Source organism: Elephas maximus, chromosome 12 (assembly GCF_024166365.1).
Source record: "Elephas maximus indicus isolate mEleMax1 chromosome 12, mEleMax1 primary haplotype, whole genome shotgun sequence".
NCBI lineage: Eukaryota > Metazoa > Chordata > Mammalia > Proboscidea > Elephantidae > Elephas > Elephas maximus.
This window is the reverse complement of record NC_064830.1, coordinates 56,998,332-57,013,506: the sequence shown is the minus strand read 5'-3', so window position 1 is coordinate 57,013,506 and position 15,175 is coordinate 56,998,332. Positions and strand designations below refer to the sequence as shown.

The 15,175-nt window shown below is 38.7% G+C and overlaps 1 protein-coding gene across 3 annotated transcripts in view; it reads left to right on the top strand.

Annotated features, from left to right (window-relative positions):
• Positions 1–1,826: 1,826 nt before the first annotated feature.
• WDR72 (WD repeat domain 72) overlaps positions 1,827–15,175 on the top strand; it is a 970,312-nt gene continuing 956,963 nt past the window's right edge. For 2 of the 3 annotated variants that reach the window (XM_049903406.1, XM_049903405.1), the window contains exon 1: positions 1,831–1,933. In XM_049903406.1, coding sequence (XP_049759363.1) covers positions 1,883–1,933 — 51 coding nt within the window. In that variant the 5' untranslated portion in view covers positions 1,831–1,882. Of the gene's footprint in view, positions 1,934–15,175 lie in introns of all 3 variants that reach the window. The other variant, XM_049903399.1, reaches the window with a different exon arrangement.

Here is a 15,175-nt window from a genome sequence, read left to right as displayed (position 1 = left end):
CCAAGAGATAGAAACAGCCACATAAACCATAGATCCTTCAGCCTGAGACCAGAATAACTAGATGGTGCCCAGCTACCAGCAATGACCCCTCTGACAGGGAACACAACACAGAGTCCCTGGCCAAGCAGGAAAATAGTGAGGTGCATAATTCAAGTTCTATTAAAATGACCAGACTTAATGGTCTGACTGAAATTGGAGGGACCCCCAGAAGACATGGCTCCTGGACTCTCTGTTAGCCCAGAACTGAAACCATTTCTGAAGCCAGCTCTTCAGACAAAGATTAGACTGGACTATAAGGCATAAAAGGATACTTGTGAAGAGAGTGCTTCTTATCTCAAGTAGATAAAAAAAAAAAAGTAGATACATGAGATTAAATCAGCAGTTCATGTTAGGCAAAATGGGAAGGCAGAGGAGGATAGGAGCTGGATTTGTGGATACAGGAAATCCGGGTTGGAGAGGAGGAGTGTGTTGTCACATTATAGGGAGAACAGCTAGGGTCATATAACTATGTGTGCATAAATTTTCATATGAGAAAGCAACTTGAACTCTAAAGTTTCACTTAAAGCACAAGAAAGGAAAGAAAGAAGGAAGGAAGAAAAAAGAAAGAGAGAAAGAAGGAAGAAAGAGAGAGAGAAAGAAAGAAAAGAAGGAAAGAAAGGAAGAAAGGAAAGAAAGAGAAAAAATATTGTATACCCCACTTTGGTGAGTAGATCTGGGGTCTTAAATACTTTGGAGTGCTCAGTAAAGATACATATATTGGTCTCATCCCACCTGGAGCAAAGGAGAATGAAAATCAAAGACACTGTGAAAATATTAGCCCAAAGGACGAAAGGACCACATGAACCAGAGATTCCACCAGCCTGAGACCAGAAGAACTAGATGGTGCCTGGCTACAATCAGTGAACATCCTGACAGGAATCACAACAGAGAATCCTGGGCAGAGCAGGGAAAAACGTAGAACAGAGTTCAAATTCAAGCAAAATAAAAACCAGACTTACTGGTCTGACAGAGACTGGAGGAACTCCCAAAACTATGGCCTCCAGACGCTCTGCTAAGCCAAAACTGAAATAATTTCCAAAGTCCACTTTTCAGACAAAGATTAGACAGTTCTATTAAACAAACAAACAAAAAAACACACGTGAGGAACACGCTTCTTAGTTCAATCGAATATATTAGACCAAACTGAAAGCTCCTGTCTAACAGCAGGACGAGAAGGCAGGAAGAACTGGACGAATGGACACCAGCAACCCAGGGTGGAAAGGGGGAGTGCGCTGTCACATTGTGGAGATTGCAACCAATGTCACGTAACAGTATGTGTATAAATTTTTGAATAATATATTAACTTGAGCTGTAGACTTTCACAAAAAATACAATAAAAATAAATTAATTAAAAAAACAAAAAAAGCTGTCACTCCATTGTCTTTGGCTTGTTCCGTTTCTGATCAGAAGTCTGCTGTAATTCTTATCCTCGTTCCTGTACAGGGAATGTGTCTTTTTTCTCTGAGTGACTTGATTTTCTCTTTGTCTTTTGGTTTCAGCAGTTTAAATATGATATGCCTAGGTGTTTGTTTTGCTCTGTGTATGTGTTTTTTTTTTAACTAATTTTTATTGTGCTTTAAGTGAAAGTTTACAAATCAAGTCAGTCTGTCACATATAGGCTTATATACACCTTACTCCATACTCCCACTTACTCTCCCCCTGAGTCAGCCTGCTCCCTCCTTCCAGTCTATTCTTTCCTGACAGTTTTGCCAGTTTCTAACCCTCTCTACCCTCCCATCTCCCCTCCAGACAGGAGATGCCATCACAGTCTCAAGTGTCCACCTGATACAAGTAGTTCACTCTTCATCAGCATCTCTCTCCAACCCATTGTCCGGTCCCTTCCATGTCTGATGAGTTGTCTTCGGGAATGGTTCCTGTCCTGGGCCAACAGAAGGTTTGGGGACCATGACTGCCGGGATTCTTCTAGTCTCAGTCAGACCATTAAGTTTGGTCTTTTTATGAGAATTTGGGGTCTGCAACCCACTGTTCTCCTTCCCCCCTTAGGGGTTCTCTGTTGTGCTCCCTGTCAGGGCAGTCATCGGTTGTGGCCGGGCACCATCTAGTTCTTCTGGTCTCAGGATGATGTAAGTCTCTGGTTCATGTGGCCCTTTCTGTCTCTTGGGCTCATAGTTAACGTGTGACTTTGGTATTCTTCATTCCTCCTTTGATCCAAGTTGGTTGAGACCAATTGATGCATCTTAGATGGCCAATTGTTAGCATTTAAGACCCCAGACTCCACACTTCAAAGTGGGATGCAGAATGTTTTCATAATAGAATTATTTTGCCAATTGACTTAGAAGTCCCCTTAAACCATAGTCCCCAAACCCCGCCCTTGCTCCGCTGACCTTCGAATCATTCAGTTTATCCCGGAAACTTCTTTGCTTTTGGTCCAGTCCAGTTGAGCTGACCTTCCACGTATTGAGTATTGTCCTTCCCTTCACCTAAAGTAGTTCTTATCTACTACCTAATCAGTAAATAACCCTCTCCCCCGCCTCCTCCCTCCCCCCTCGTAACCACAAAAGTATGTGTTCTCAGTTTATACTATTTCTCAAGATCTTATAATAGTGGTCTTACACAATATTTGTCCTTTTGCCTCTAATTTCACTCAGCATAATGCCTTCCAGGTTCCTCCCCGTTATGAAATGTTTCACAGATTCCTCACTGTTCTTTATCGATGCATAGTATTCCATTGTGTGAATATACCATAATTTATTTAACCATTCATCCATTGATGGACACCTTGGTTGTTTCCAGCTTTTTGCTATTGTAAACAGAGCTGCAATAAACATGGGTGTGCATATATCTGTTCATGTAAAAGCTCTTATTTCTCTAGGGTATATTCCGAGGAGTGGGATTTCTGGGTTGTATGGTACTGTTCTATATTTAACTTTTTAAGAAAACGCCAGATAGATTTCCATAGTGGTTGTATCATTTTACATTCCCACCAGCAGTGTATAAGAGTTCCAATCTCTCCACAGCCTCTCCAACATTTATTATTTTGTGTTTTTTGGATTAATGCTAGCCTTGTTGGAGTGAGATGGAATCTCATTGTAGTTTTAATTTACATTTCTCTAATGGCTAATGATCGAGGGTATTTTCTCATGTATCTGTTAGCTGCCTGAATATCTTCTTTAGCGAAGCACGTGTTCATATTCTTTGCCCAATTTTTGATTGGGTTGTTTATCTTTCTGTGGTTGAGTTTTAACAAAATCATATAGATTTTAGAGATCAAGCGCTGATCGGAGATGTCATAGCTGAAAATTCTTTCCCAGTCTGTAGGTGGTCTTTTTACCCTTTTGGTGAAGTCTTTAGATGAGCATAGGTGTTTGATTTTTAGGAGGTCCCAGTTATCTGGTTTCTCTTTGTCATTTTTGGTAATGTTTTGTATTCTGTTTATGCCTTGTATTAGGGCTTCTAATGTTGTCCCTATTTTTTCTTCCATGATCTTTATCGTTTTAGTCTTTATGTTTAGGTCTTTGATCCACTTGGAGTTAGTTTTTGTGCATGGTGTGAGGTATGGGTCCTGTTCCATTTTTTGGCAAATGGATATCCAGTTATGCCAACACCATTTGTTAAAAAGACTCTTTTCCCCAATTAACTGACCCTGGGCCTTTGTCAAATATCAGCTGCTCATATGTGGATGAGTTTATATCTGGGTTCTCAATTCTGTTCCATTGGTCTACGTGCCTGTTGTTGTACCAGTACCAGGCTGTTTTGACTACTGTGGCTGTATAATAGGTTCGAAAATCAGGTAGAGTGAGGCCTCCCACTTCTTCTTCTTTTTCAGTAATGCTTTACTTATCTGGGGATTCTTTCCCTTCCATATGAAGTCGGTGATTTGTTTCTCCATCACATTTAAAAATATCATTGGAATTTGGATTGGAAGTGCATTGTATGTATAGATGGCTTTTGGTAGAATAGACATTTTTACTATGTTAAGTCTTCCTATCCATGAGCAAGGTATGTTTTTCCACTTACGTAGGTCCTTTTTAGTTTCTTGCACTAGTACTTTGTAGTTTTCTTTGTATAGGTCTTTTACATCCTTGGTAAGATTTATTCCTAAGTATTTTATCTTCTTGGGGGCTACTGTGAATGGTATTGATTTGGTGATTTCCTCTTCGATGTTCTTTTTGTTGATGTAGAGCAATCCAAGTGATTTTTGTATGCTTATCTTATAACCTGAGACCCTGCCAAACTCTTCTATTAGTTTCAGTAGTTTTCTGGAGAATTCCTTAGGGTTTTCTGTGTATAAGATCATGTCATCTGCAAATAGAGATAATTTTACTTCCTCCTTGCCAGTCCGGATGCCCTTTATTTCTCTGTCTAGCCTAATTGCTCTGGCTAGGACCTCTAGCACAATGTTGAATAAGACCGGTGATAAAGGCTATCCTTATCTGGTTCCCGTTCTCAAGGGAAATGCTTTCAGGCTCTCTCCATTTAGAGTGATGTTGGCTGTTGGCTTTGTATAGATGCCCTTTATTATGTTGAGGAATTTTCCTTTAATTCCTATTTTGCTGAGAGTTTTTAACATAAATGGGTGTTGGACTTTGTGAAATGCCTTTTCTGCATCAATTGATAAGATCATGTGGTTTTTGTCTTTTGTTTTATTTATATGGTGGATTACATTAATGGTTTTTCTAATATTAAACCAACCTAGCATAAAAAATTTTTTTTTTTTTTTATGCAATACCTGGTATAAATCCCACTTGGTCGTGGTGGATCATGTTTTTGATATGTTGTTGAATTCTATTGGCTAGAATTTTGTTGAGGATTTTTGCATCTATGTTCATGAGGGATATAGGTCTGTAATTTTTTTGGTGTCTTTACCTGGTTTTGGTATCAGGGAGATGGTGGGTTCATGGAATGAGTCAGGTAGTATTCCATCATTTTCTATGCTTTGAAATACCTTTAGTAGTAGTAGTGTTAACTCTTCTCTGAAAGTTTGGTAGAACTCTTCAGTGAAGCCGTCCGGTCCAGGGCTTTTTTTTTGTTGGGAGTTTTTGGATTACCTTTTCAAACTCTTGTTTTGTTATGGGTCTATTTAGTTGTTCTACTTTTGATTGTGTTAGTTTAGGTAGGTAGTGTTTTTCCAGGAATTCATCCATTTCTTCTAGGTTTGCAAATTTGTTAGAGTACAATTTTTTGTAATAATCTGATATGAGTCTTTTAATTTCAGTTGGGTCTGTTGTGATATGGCCCATCTCGTTTCTTATTGGGGTTATTTGTTTCCTTTCCTGTATTTCTTTTGTCAGTCTCGCCAATGGTGTATCAATTTTGTTTTTTTTCCAAAGAACCAGCTTTTGGTCTTGTTAATTCTTTCAATTGTTTTTCTGTTCTCTAATTCATTTAGTTCAGCTCTAATTTTTATTATTTGTTTTCTTCTGGTGCCTGATAGATTTCTTTTGTTGCTCACTTTCTATTTGTTCAAGTTGTAGGGACAGTTCTCTGATTTTGGCTCTTTCTTCTTTTTGTATGTGTGCATTTATCGATATAAATTGACCTCTGAGTACTGCTTTTGCTGTGCACCAGAGGTTTTTTTTTTAAATATAATGAATAATATATTTCAGTCCGTCTGTTTTATTTATTTATTTATTAACTTTTTTTAAATTAACTTTTATTGAGCTTCAAGTGAACGTTTACAAATCAAGTCAGTCTGTCACATATAAGTTTACATACATCTTAGTCCGTACTCCCATTTGCTCTCCCCCTAATGAGTCAGCCCTTCCCATCTCTCCTTTCGTGACAATTTTGCCAGCTTCCCACTCTCTCTATCCTCCCATCCCCCCTCCAGACATGAGATGCCAACACAATCTCAAGTGTCCACCTGATATAATTAGCTCACTCTTCATCAGCTTCTCTCTCCCACCCACTGTCCAGTTCCTTTCATGTCTGATGAGTTGTCTTCGGGGATGGTTCCTCTCCTGTGCCAATAGAAGGTCTGGGGACCATGGCGGCCGGGATTCCTCTAGTCTCAGTCAGACCATTAAGTATGGTCTTTTTATGAGAATTTGGGGTCTGCATCCCACTGATCTCCTGTTCCCTCAGGGGTTCTCTGTTGTGCTCCCTGTCAGGGTAGTCATCAATTGTGGCCGGGCACCAACTAGTTCTTCTGGTCTCAGGATGATGTAGGTCTCTGGTTCCTGTGGCCCTTTCTGTCTCTTGGGCTCTTAGTTGTCGTGTGACCTTGGTGTTCTTCATTCTCCATTGTTCCAGGTGGGTTGAGACCAATTGATGCATCTTAGATGGCTGCTTGTTAGCATTTAAGACCCCAGACGCCACATTTCAAAGTGGAATGCAGAATGTTTTCATAATAGAATTATTTTGCCAATTGACTTAGAAGTCCCCTTAAACCATGGTCCCCAAACCCCCGCCCTTACTCCGCTGACCTTTGAAGCATTCATTTTATCCCGGAAACTTCTTTGCTTTTGGTCCAGTCCAATTCAGCTGACCTTCCATGTATTGAGTGTTGTCTTTCCCTTCACCTAAAGCAGTTCTTATCTACTGATTAATCAATAAAAAACCCTCTCCCTCCCTCCCTCCCTCCCCGCCTCGTCACCACAAAAGTATGTGTTCTCAGTTTTTACTGTTTCTCAAGATCTTATAATAGTGGTCTTATACAATATTTGTCCTTTTGCCTCTAATTTCGCTCAGCATAATGCCTTCCAGGTTCCTCCATGTTATGAAATGTTTCACAGATTCATCGCTGTTCTTTATCAATGAGTAGTATTCCATTGTGTGAATATACCACTATTTATTTACCCATTCATCCATTGATGGACACCTTGGTTGCTTCCAGCTTTTTGCTATTGTAAACAGAGCTGCAATAAACATGGGTGTGCATATATCTGTTTGTGTGAAGGCTCTTGTGTCTCTAGGGTATATTCCGAGGAGTGGGATTTCTGGGTTGTATGGTAGTTCTATTCCTAACTGTTTAAGATAACGCCAGATAGATTTCCAAAGTGGTTGTACCATTTTACATCCCCACCAGAAGTGTATAAGAGTTCCAATCTCTCCTCAGCCTCTCCAACATTTATTATTTTGTGTTTTTTGGATTAATGCTAGCCTTGTTGGAGTGAGATGGAATCTCATCGTAGTTTTAATTTGCATTTCTCTAATGGCTAAGGATCGAGAGCATTTTCTCATGTATCTGTTGGCTGCCTGAATATCTTCTTTAGTGAAATGTGTGTTCATATCCTTTGCCCACTTCTTGATTGGGTTGTTTGTCTTTTTGTGGTTGAGTTTTGACAGAATCATGTAGATTTTAGAGATCAGGTGCTGGTCAGAGATGTCATAGCTGAAAATTCTTTCCTAGCCTGTAGGTAGTCTTTTTACTCTTTTGGTGAAGTCTTTAGATGAGCATAGGTGTTTGATTTTTAGGAGGTCCCAGTTATCTGGTTTCTCTTTGTCATTTTTGGTAATGTTTTGTATTCTGTTTATGCCTTGTATTAGGGCTCCTAGAATTGTCCCTGTTTTTTCTTCCATGATCTTTATCATTTTAGTCTTTATGTTTAGGTCTTTGATCCACTTGGAGTTAGTTTTTGTGCATGGTGTGAGGTATGGGTCCTGTTCCATTTTTTGGCAAATGGATATCCAGTTATGCCAACACCATTTGTTAAAAAGACTATCTTTTCCCCACTTAACTGACCCTGGTCCTTTGTCAAATATCAGCTGCTCATACGTGGATGGATTTATATCTGGGTTCTCAATTCTGTTCCACTGATCTATGTGCCTGTTGTTGTACCAGTACCAGGCTGTTTTGAGTACTGTGGCTGTATAATAGGTTCTGAAATCAGGTAGAGTGAGGCCTCCCACTTTCTTCTTCTTTTTCAGTAATGCTTTGCTTATCCGGGGGTTCTTTCCCTTCCATATGAAATTAGTGCTTTGTTTCTCTATCTGCTTAAAATATGTCATCGGTATTTGGATTGGAAGTGCGTTAAATGTATAGATGGCTTTTGGTAGAATAGACATTTTTACTATGTTAAGTCTTCCTATCCATGAGCAAGGTATGTTTTTCCACTTAAGTATGTCCTTTTTAATTTCTTGTAGTAGAGCTTTGTAGTTTTCTTTGTATAGGTCTTTTACATCCTTGGTAAGATTTATTCCTAAGTATTTTATCTTCTTGGGGGCTACTGTGAATGGTATTGATTTGGTTATTTCCTCTTCGGTGTTCTTTTTGTTGATGTAGAGGAATCCAAGTGATTTTTGTATGTTTGTTTTATAACCTGAGACTCTGCCAAACTCTTCTATTAGTTTCAGTAGTTTTCTGGAGGATTCCTTAGGGTTTTCTGTGTATAAGATCATGTCATCTGCAAATAGAGATAATTTTACTTCCTCCTTGCCAATCCGGATGCCTTTTATTTCCTTGTCTAGCCTAATTGCCCTGGCTAGGACTTCTAGTACGATGTTGAATAAAAGCGGTGATAAAGGGCATCCTTGTCTGGTTCCCGTTCTCAAGGGAAATGCTTTCAGGTTCTCTCCATTTAGAGTGATATTGGCTGTTGGCTTTGCATAGATGCCTTTTATTATGTTGAGGAATTTTTCTTCAATTCCTATTTTGCTGAGAGTTTTTATCATAAATGGGTGTTGGACTTTGTCAAATGCCTTTTCTGCATCAATTGATCTGATCATGTGGTTTTTGTCTTTTGTTTTATTTATGTGATGGATTACATTAATGGTTTTTCTGATATTAAACCAGCCTTGCATACATGGTATAAATCCCACTTGATCAGGGTGAATTATTTTTTTGATATGTTGTTGGATTCTATTGGCTAGAATTTTGTTGAGGATTTTTGCATCTATGTTCATCAGGGATATATGTCTATAATTTTCTTTTTTTGTAATGTCTTTACCTGGTTTTGGTATCAGGGAGATGGTAGCTTCATAGAATGAGTTGGGTATTATTCCATCATTTTCTATGCTTTGACATACCTTCAGTAGTAGTGGTGTTAACTCTTCTCTGAAAGTTTGGTAGAACTCTGCAGTGAAGCCATCTGGGACAGGGCATTTTTTTGTTGGGAGTTTTTTGATTACCGTTTCAATCTCTTTTTTTGTTATGGGTCTATTTAGTTGTTCTACTTCTGAATGTGTTAGTTTAGGTAGGGAGTGTTTTTCCAGGAATTCATCCATTTCTTCTAGGATTGCAAATTTCTTAGAGTACAATTTCTCGTAATAATCTGGTATGATTCTTTTAATTTCAGTTGGTTCTGTTGTGATGTGGTCCTTCTCGCTTCGTATTCGGGTTATTTGTTTCCTTTCCTGTATTTCTTTAGTCCGTCTAGCCAATGGTTTATCAATTTTGTTAATTTTTTCAAAGAACCAGCTTTTGGCTTTGTTAATTCTTTCAATTGTTTTTCTGTTCTCTAATTCATTTAGTTCAGCTCTAATTTTGATGATTTGTTTTCTTCTGGTGCCTGATGGATTCTTTTGTTGCTCACTTTCTATTTGTTCAAGTTGTAGGGACAGTTCTCTGCTTTTGGCTCTTTCTTCTTTATGTATGTGTGCATTTATCTATGTAAATTGGCCTCTGAGTACTGCTTTTGTTGTGTCCCAGAGGTTTTGATAGGAAGAGTTTTCATTCTCGTTGCATTTTAAGAATTTCCTTATTCCCTCCTTAATGTCTTTTATAACGCAGTCTTTTTTCAGGAGGGTATTGTTCATTTTCCAAGTATTTGATTTCTTTTCCCTAGTTTTTCTGTTATTGATTTCTAGTTTTATTGCCTTGTGGCCTGAGAAGATGCTTTGTAATATTTCAATGTTTTGGACTCTGCAGAGGTTTTTTTAATGACCTAATATGTGGTCTATTCTAGAGTATGTTCCATGTGCGCTAGGAAAAAAAGTATACTTTGCTGCAGTTGGGTGGAGAGTTCTGTAGAAGTTAATGAGGTCAAGTTGGTTGATTGTTGTAAGTAGGTCTTCCGTGTCTCTATTGAGCTTCTTACTGGATGTCCTGTCCTTCTCCGAAAGTGGTGTGTTGAAGTCCCCTACTATAATTGTGGAGGTGTCTATCTCACTTTTCAGTTCTGTTAAAATTTGATTTATGTATCTTGCAGCCCTGTCATTGGGTGCATAAATATTTAATATGGTTGTGTCTTCCTGATCAATTGTCCCTTTTATCATTATGTAGTGTCCTTCTTTATCCTTTGTGGTGGATTTAAGTTTAAAGTCCATTTTGCCAGAAATTAATATTGCTACTCCTCTTCTTTTTTGCTTATTGTTTGCTTGATATATTTTTTTCCATCCTTTGAGTTTTAGTTTCTTTGTGTCTCTAAGTCTAAGGTGTGTCTCTTGTAGGCAGCATATAGACGGATCGTGTTTCTTTACCCAGTCCGAGATTCTCTGTCTCTTTATTGGTGCATTTAGTCCATTTACATTCAGCGTAATTATAGATAAATGTTTATTGTTGTCATTTTGATGCCTTTTTATGTGTGTTGTTGCCAATTTCATTTTTGCACATACTTTTTTCTGCTGAGACTTTTTCTTAGTAAATTGTGAGATCCTCATTTTCGTAGTGTTTGACTTTATGTTTGTTGAGTCGTTACGTTTTTCTTGGCTTTTATCTTGAGTTATGGAGTTGTTATACCTCTTCGTGGTTCCCTTATTATTTACCCCTAGTTTTCTAAGTAAAAACCTGACTTGTATTGTTCTATATCGCCTTGTATCACTCTCCATATGGCAGTTCTATGCCTCCTGTATTTAGTCCCTCTTTTTGATTATTGTGATCTTTTACATATTTACTTCTGTGATTCCCTGTTCCGAGTATTTTTTTTTAATTAATCTTAATTTGTTTTTGTGATTTCCCTATTTGAGTTGATATCAGGATGTTCTGTTTTGTGACCTTGTGTTGTGCTGGTATGTGATATTATTGGTTTTCTGACCAAACAATATCCTTTAGTATTTCTTGTAGCTTTGGTTTGGTTTTTGCAAATTCTCTAAACTTGTGTTTATCTGTGAATATCTTAATTTTGCCTTCATATTTCAGAGAGAGTTTTGCTGGATATATGATCCTTGGCTGGCAGTTTTTCTCCTTCAGTGCTCTGTATATGTCGTCCCATTCCCATCTTGCCTGCATGGTTTCTGCTGAGTAGTCTGAACTTATTCTTATTGATTCTCCCTTGAAGGAAACCTTTCTTTTCTCCCTGGCTGCTTTTAAAATTCTCTGTTTATCTTTGGTTTTGGTGAGTTTGATGATAATATGTCTTGGTGATTTTCTTTGGATCAATCTTAAATGGGGTTCGATGAGCATCTTGGATAGATATCCTTTCGTCTGTCATGATGTCAGGGAAGTTTTGTGTCTGGAGTTCTTCAACTATTTTCTCTGTGTTTTCTGTTCCCCCTCCCTGTTCTGGGACTCCAATCACACGCAAGTTATCCTTCTTGATAGAGTCCCACATGATTCTTAGGGTATCTTCATTTTTTTAAATTCTTTTGTCTGATCTTTTTGCAGCTATGTTTGTTTTGATTCCCTGGTCCTCCAGATGTCCCAGTCTGCATTCTAATTGCTCGAGTCTGCTCCTCTGACTTCCTATTGTGTTGTCTAATTCTGTAATTTTATTGTTAATCTTTTGGATTTCTACATGCTGTCTCTCTATGGATTCTTGCAACTTATTAATTTTTCCACTATGTTCTTGAATAATCTTTTTGAGTTCTTCAACTGTTTTATCAGTGTCTTCCTTGGCTTTTTCTGCAGTTTGCCTTATTTCGTTTGTGATGTCTTGAAGCATTCTGTAAATTAGTTTTTTATATTCTGTATCTGATCATTCCAGGATTGTATCTTCATTTGGGAAAGATTTTGATTGTTTTGTTTGGGGGGTTGTAGAAGCTGTCATGGTCTGTTTCTTTATGTGGTTTGATATGGACTGCTGTCTCCGAGCCATCACTGGGAAAGTAGTTTTTCCAGAAAATCCGCTAAAAAAAAAATGCAGTCAGATCCCTATCAGAATTGCCTTTGGGTTATAACCGCCACCTTGTTCCCTGTAAGGATGAAAGTCTGAGATTTGGATTATATATGCTTGGCTGTAGCTGGTTCTGTGTTTTAGTCCAATTAGGAGTGTATTTTTGGTCCCTGGGTTTTTTTTTTTTGTTCCTTCTCTCAGGCTGAAAGAGTGGGTTAGGAAAAGACCAAAAGAGAAAAAAAAAAAAAGGAGGAAAAGCAAAGCCGCCGTGGAGCCGTTCTCCCTCTGGCTCAGGCAATTCCAATGTTAATGAAGCCGCCTGGGAAGGGTGGGGGAGGGATCAGAGAGATAGGAGAGTAGCACCTCAGAATATAGCCAGAGTTGCTTGTCTTGCTTGGAATGACTATTATATCTGAGATTCCCACAGGGCGTGTCGCCTATGTGTGCTGGCTGTGTGGAGATTGCCCCCGGGGGTCTGGCCCTCTGAAACCACCCGCTGCCAGTCTAAATCCTAGCGTGAAGGTTCCCTTGCTGGGACGCTTTACTCCCGGCTCCAAAATCAGTCGTTGCCTCCCGGGGACTTCTCGTCCCGCCAGCCATTGCCGCGCCACCCCCACGGACCAGCTGGGCCCCCTCCCGGGGTTAGTTCAGGGCAGTGGAGCAGCTCTCCGTGCTTGTGCCGTGTCAGCGCCCAGTGCCAGCGCCCAGTCAAAATCCCGGCGGGACGGTTCCCCAGCTGGGATGCTGCTCTCCCAGCTCCAAGACCAGTCACTGCCTCCTGGGGACTTCTCCCACCAGCTGCGTCATCACGCCCCTTGTTTGCGCCGTCAGCTCCCCTGGGCTCTGCCCTAAATCGGGCGCCAAAGGTTACCTGACTGGGACGCTGGCTCCAGGCTCCGAAAACAATCGCTGCTTCCCTGTATTTGTTCGTTTTCCATCTCTAAATCTGTGTTTGTTGTTCAGGGTTCGTAGATTGTTATGTACTTCATCAATTCACTTGTTTTTCCGAGTCTTTGTTGCAAGAGGGATCCGAGGTAGCGTCTCCCTAGTCCGCCATCTTGGCCCCGCCTCTCTCTGCACCAGAGGTTTTGATAGGAAGTGTTTTCATTCTCGTTGCATTCTATGAATTTCTTTATTGCCTCCTTAATGTCTTCTATAACCCAGTCTTTTTTCAGCAGGGTAGTGTTCAGTTCCGAAGTATTTGATTTCTTTTCCCTGATTTTTCTGTTATTGATTTCCACTTTTATGACCTTGTGGTCTGAGAAGATGTTTTGTAATATTTCGAAGGTTTGGATTCTGCAAAGGTTTGTTTTATGACCTAAAATGTGGTCTATTCTAGAGAATGTTCCATGTGTACTAGAAAAAAAGTATACTTTGCAGCTGTTGGGTGGAGTGTTGTGTATAAGTCTATGAGGTCAAGTTGGTTGATTGTTGTAAGTAGGTCTTCCATGTCTCTATTGAGCTTCTTACTGGAAGTCCTGTCCTTCTCTGAAAGTGGTGTGTTGAAGTCTCCTACTATAATTGTGAGGGTGTCTATCTCACTTTTCAGTTCTGTTAAAGTTGTTTTAAGTATCTTGCAGCCCTGTCATTGGGTGCATAAATATTTAATATCGTTATATCTTCCTGGTCGATTGTCCCTTTAATCATTATGTAGTGTCCTTCTTTATCGTTTGTAGTGAATTTAACTTTAAAGTCTATTTTGTCAGAAATTGATATTGCTACTTCTGCTCTTTTTTGCTTGTTGTTTGGTTGATTTTTTTTTGTCATCCTCTGACTTTTAGTTTGTTTGTCTCTAAGTCTAACGTGTTTCTCTTATAGGCAGCATATAGATGAATCATGTTTCTTTACCCAGTCTGAGACTCTCTGTCTCTTTATTGGTGCATTTAGTCCATTTACATTCAGTGTAATTATAGATAAGTATGTGTTTAGTGCTGTCAGTTTGATGCCTTTTTGTGTGTGTTGTTGACAGTTTCATTTTTCCACATACTTTTTTGTGCTGAGACGTTTTTCTTTGTAAATTGTGTGTTCCTCATTTTCATAGTAATTGACTTTATGTTTGCTGAGTTGTTATGTTTTTCTTGGTTTTTATTTTGAGTTATGGAGTTGTTATACCTCTTTGTGGTTACCTTAATATTTACCCCTATTTTTCTAAGTAAAAACCTAACTTGTATTGTTCTGTATCGCCTTGTATCACTCTCCATATGGCAGTTCAATGCCTCCTGTATTTAGTCCCTCTTTTTGATTATTATGATCTTTTACGTATCGACTTCAATGATTCCCTGTTTTGAGCATTTTTTTCTTTTCAAAATTAATCTTAATTTGTTTTTGTGATTTCCCAATTTGAGTTGTTATCAGGATGTTCTGTTCTGCGACCTTGTGTTGTGCTGGTATCTGATATTATTGATTTTCTGACTGAACAATTTCCTTTAGTATTTCTTGTAGCTTTGGTTTGGTTTTTGCAAATTCTCTAAGCTTGTGTTTATCTGTAAATGTTTTAATTCCACTTTCATATTTGAGAGAGAGTTTTGCTGGATATATGATCCTTGGCTGGCAGTTTTTCTCTTTCAGTGCTCTATATATGTCATCCCATTGCCTTCTTGACTGCATGGTTTCTGCTGAGTAGTCTGAACTTATTCTTATTGATTCTCCTTTGTAGGAGACCTTTCTTTTCTCCCTGGCTGCTTTTAAAATTTTCTCTTTATCTTTGGTTTTGGCAAGTTTGATGATACCATGTCTTGGTGATTTTCTTTTTGGATCAATCTTATATGGGGTTCAATGAGCATCTTGGATAGATATCCTTTCATCTTTCATGATGTCAGGGAAGTTTTCTGCCAACAGATCTTCAACTATTCTCTGTATTTTCTGTTATCCCTCCCTGTTCTGGAACTCCAATCACACGCAAGTTATTCTTCTTGATAGAGTCCCACATGATTCTTAGGGTATCTTCATTTTTTAAAATTCTTTTAACTGGTTTTTCTTCAGCTATATTGATGTCAATTGCCTTATCCTCCTCCTCCCCCACTCTGCATTCTAATTGCTCAATTCTGTTCCTCTCACTTCCTATTGAGTTGTCTAATTCTGTAATTTTACTGTTAATCTTTTGGATTTCTGAATGCTGTCTCTCTATGGATTGTTGCAGCTCATTAATTTTTCCACTATGTTCTTGAATAATCTTTTTGATTTCTTCAACTGCTTTATCAGTGTGTTCCTTGGGTTTTTCTGTAGATTGCCTTGTTTCATTTCTG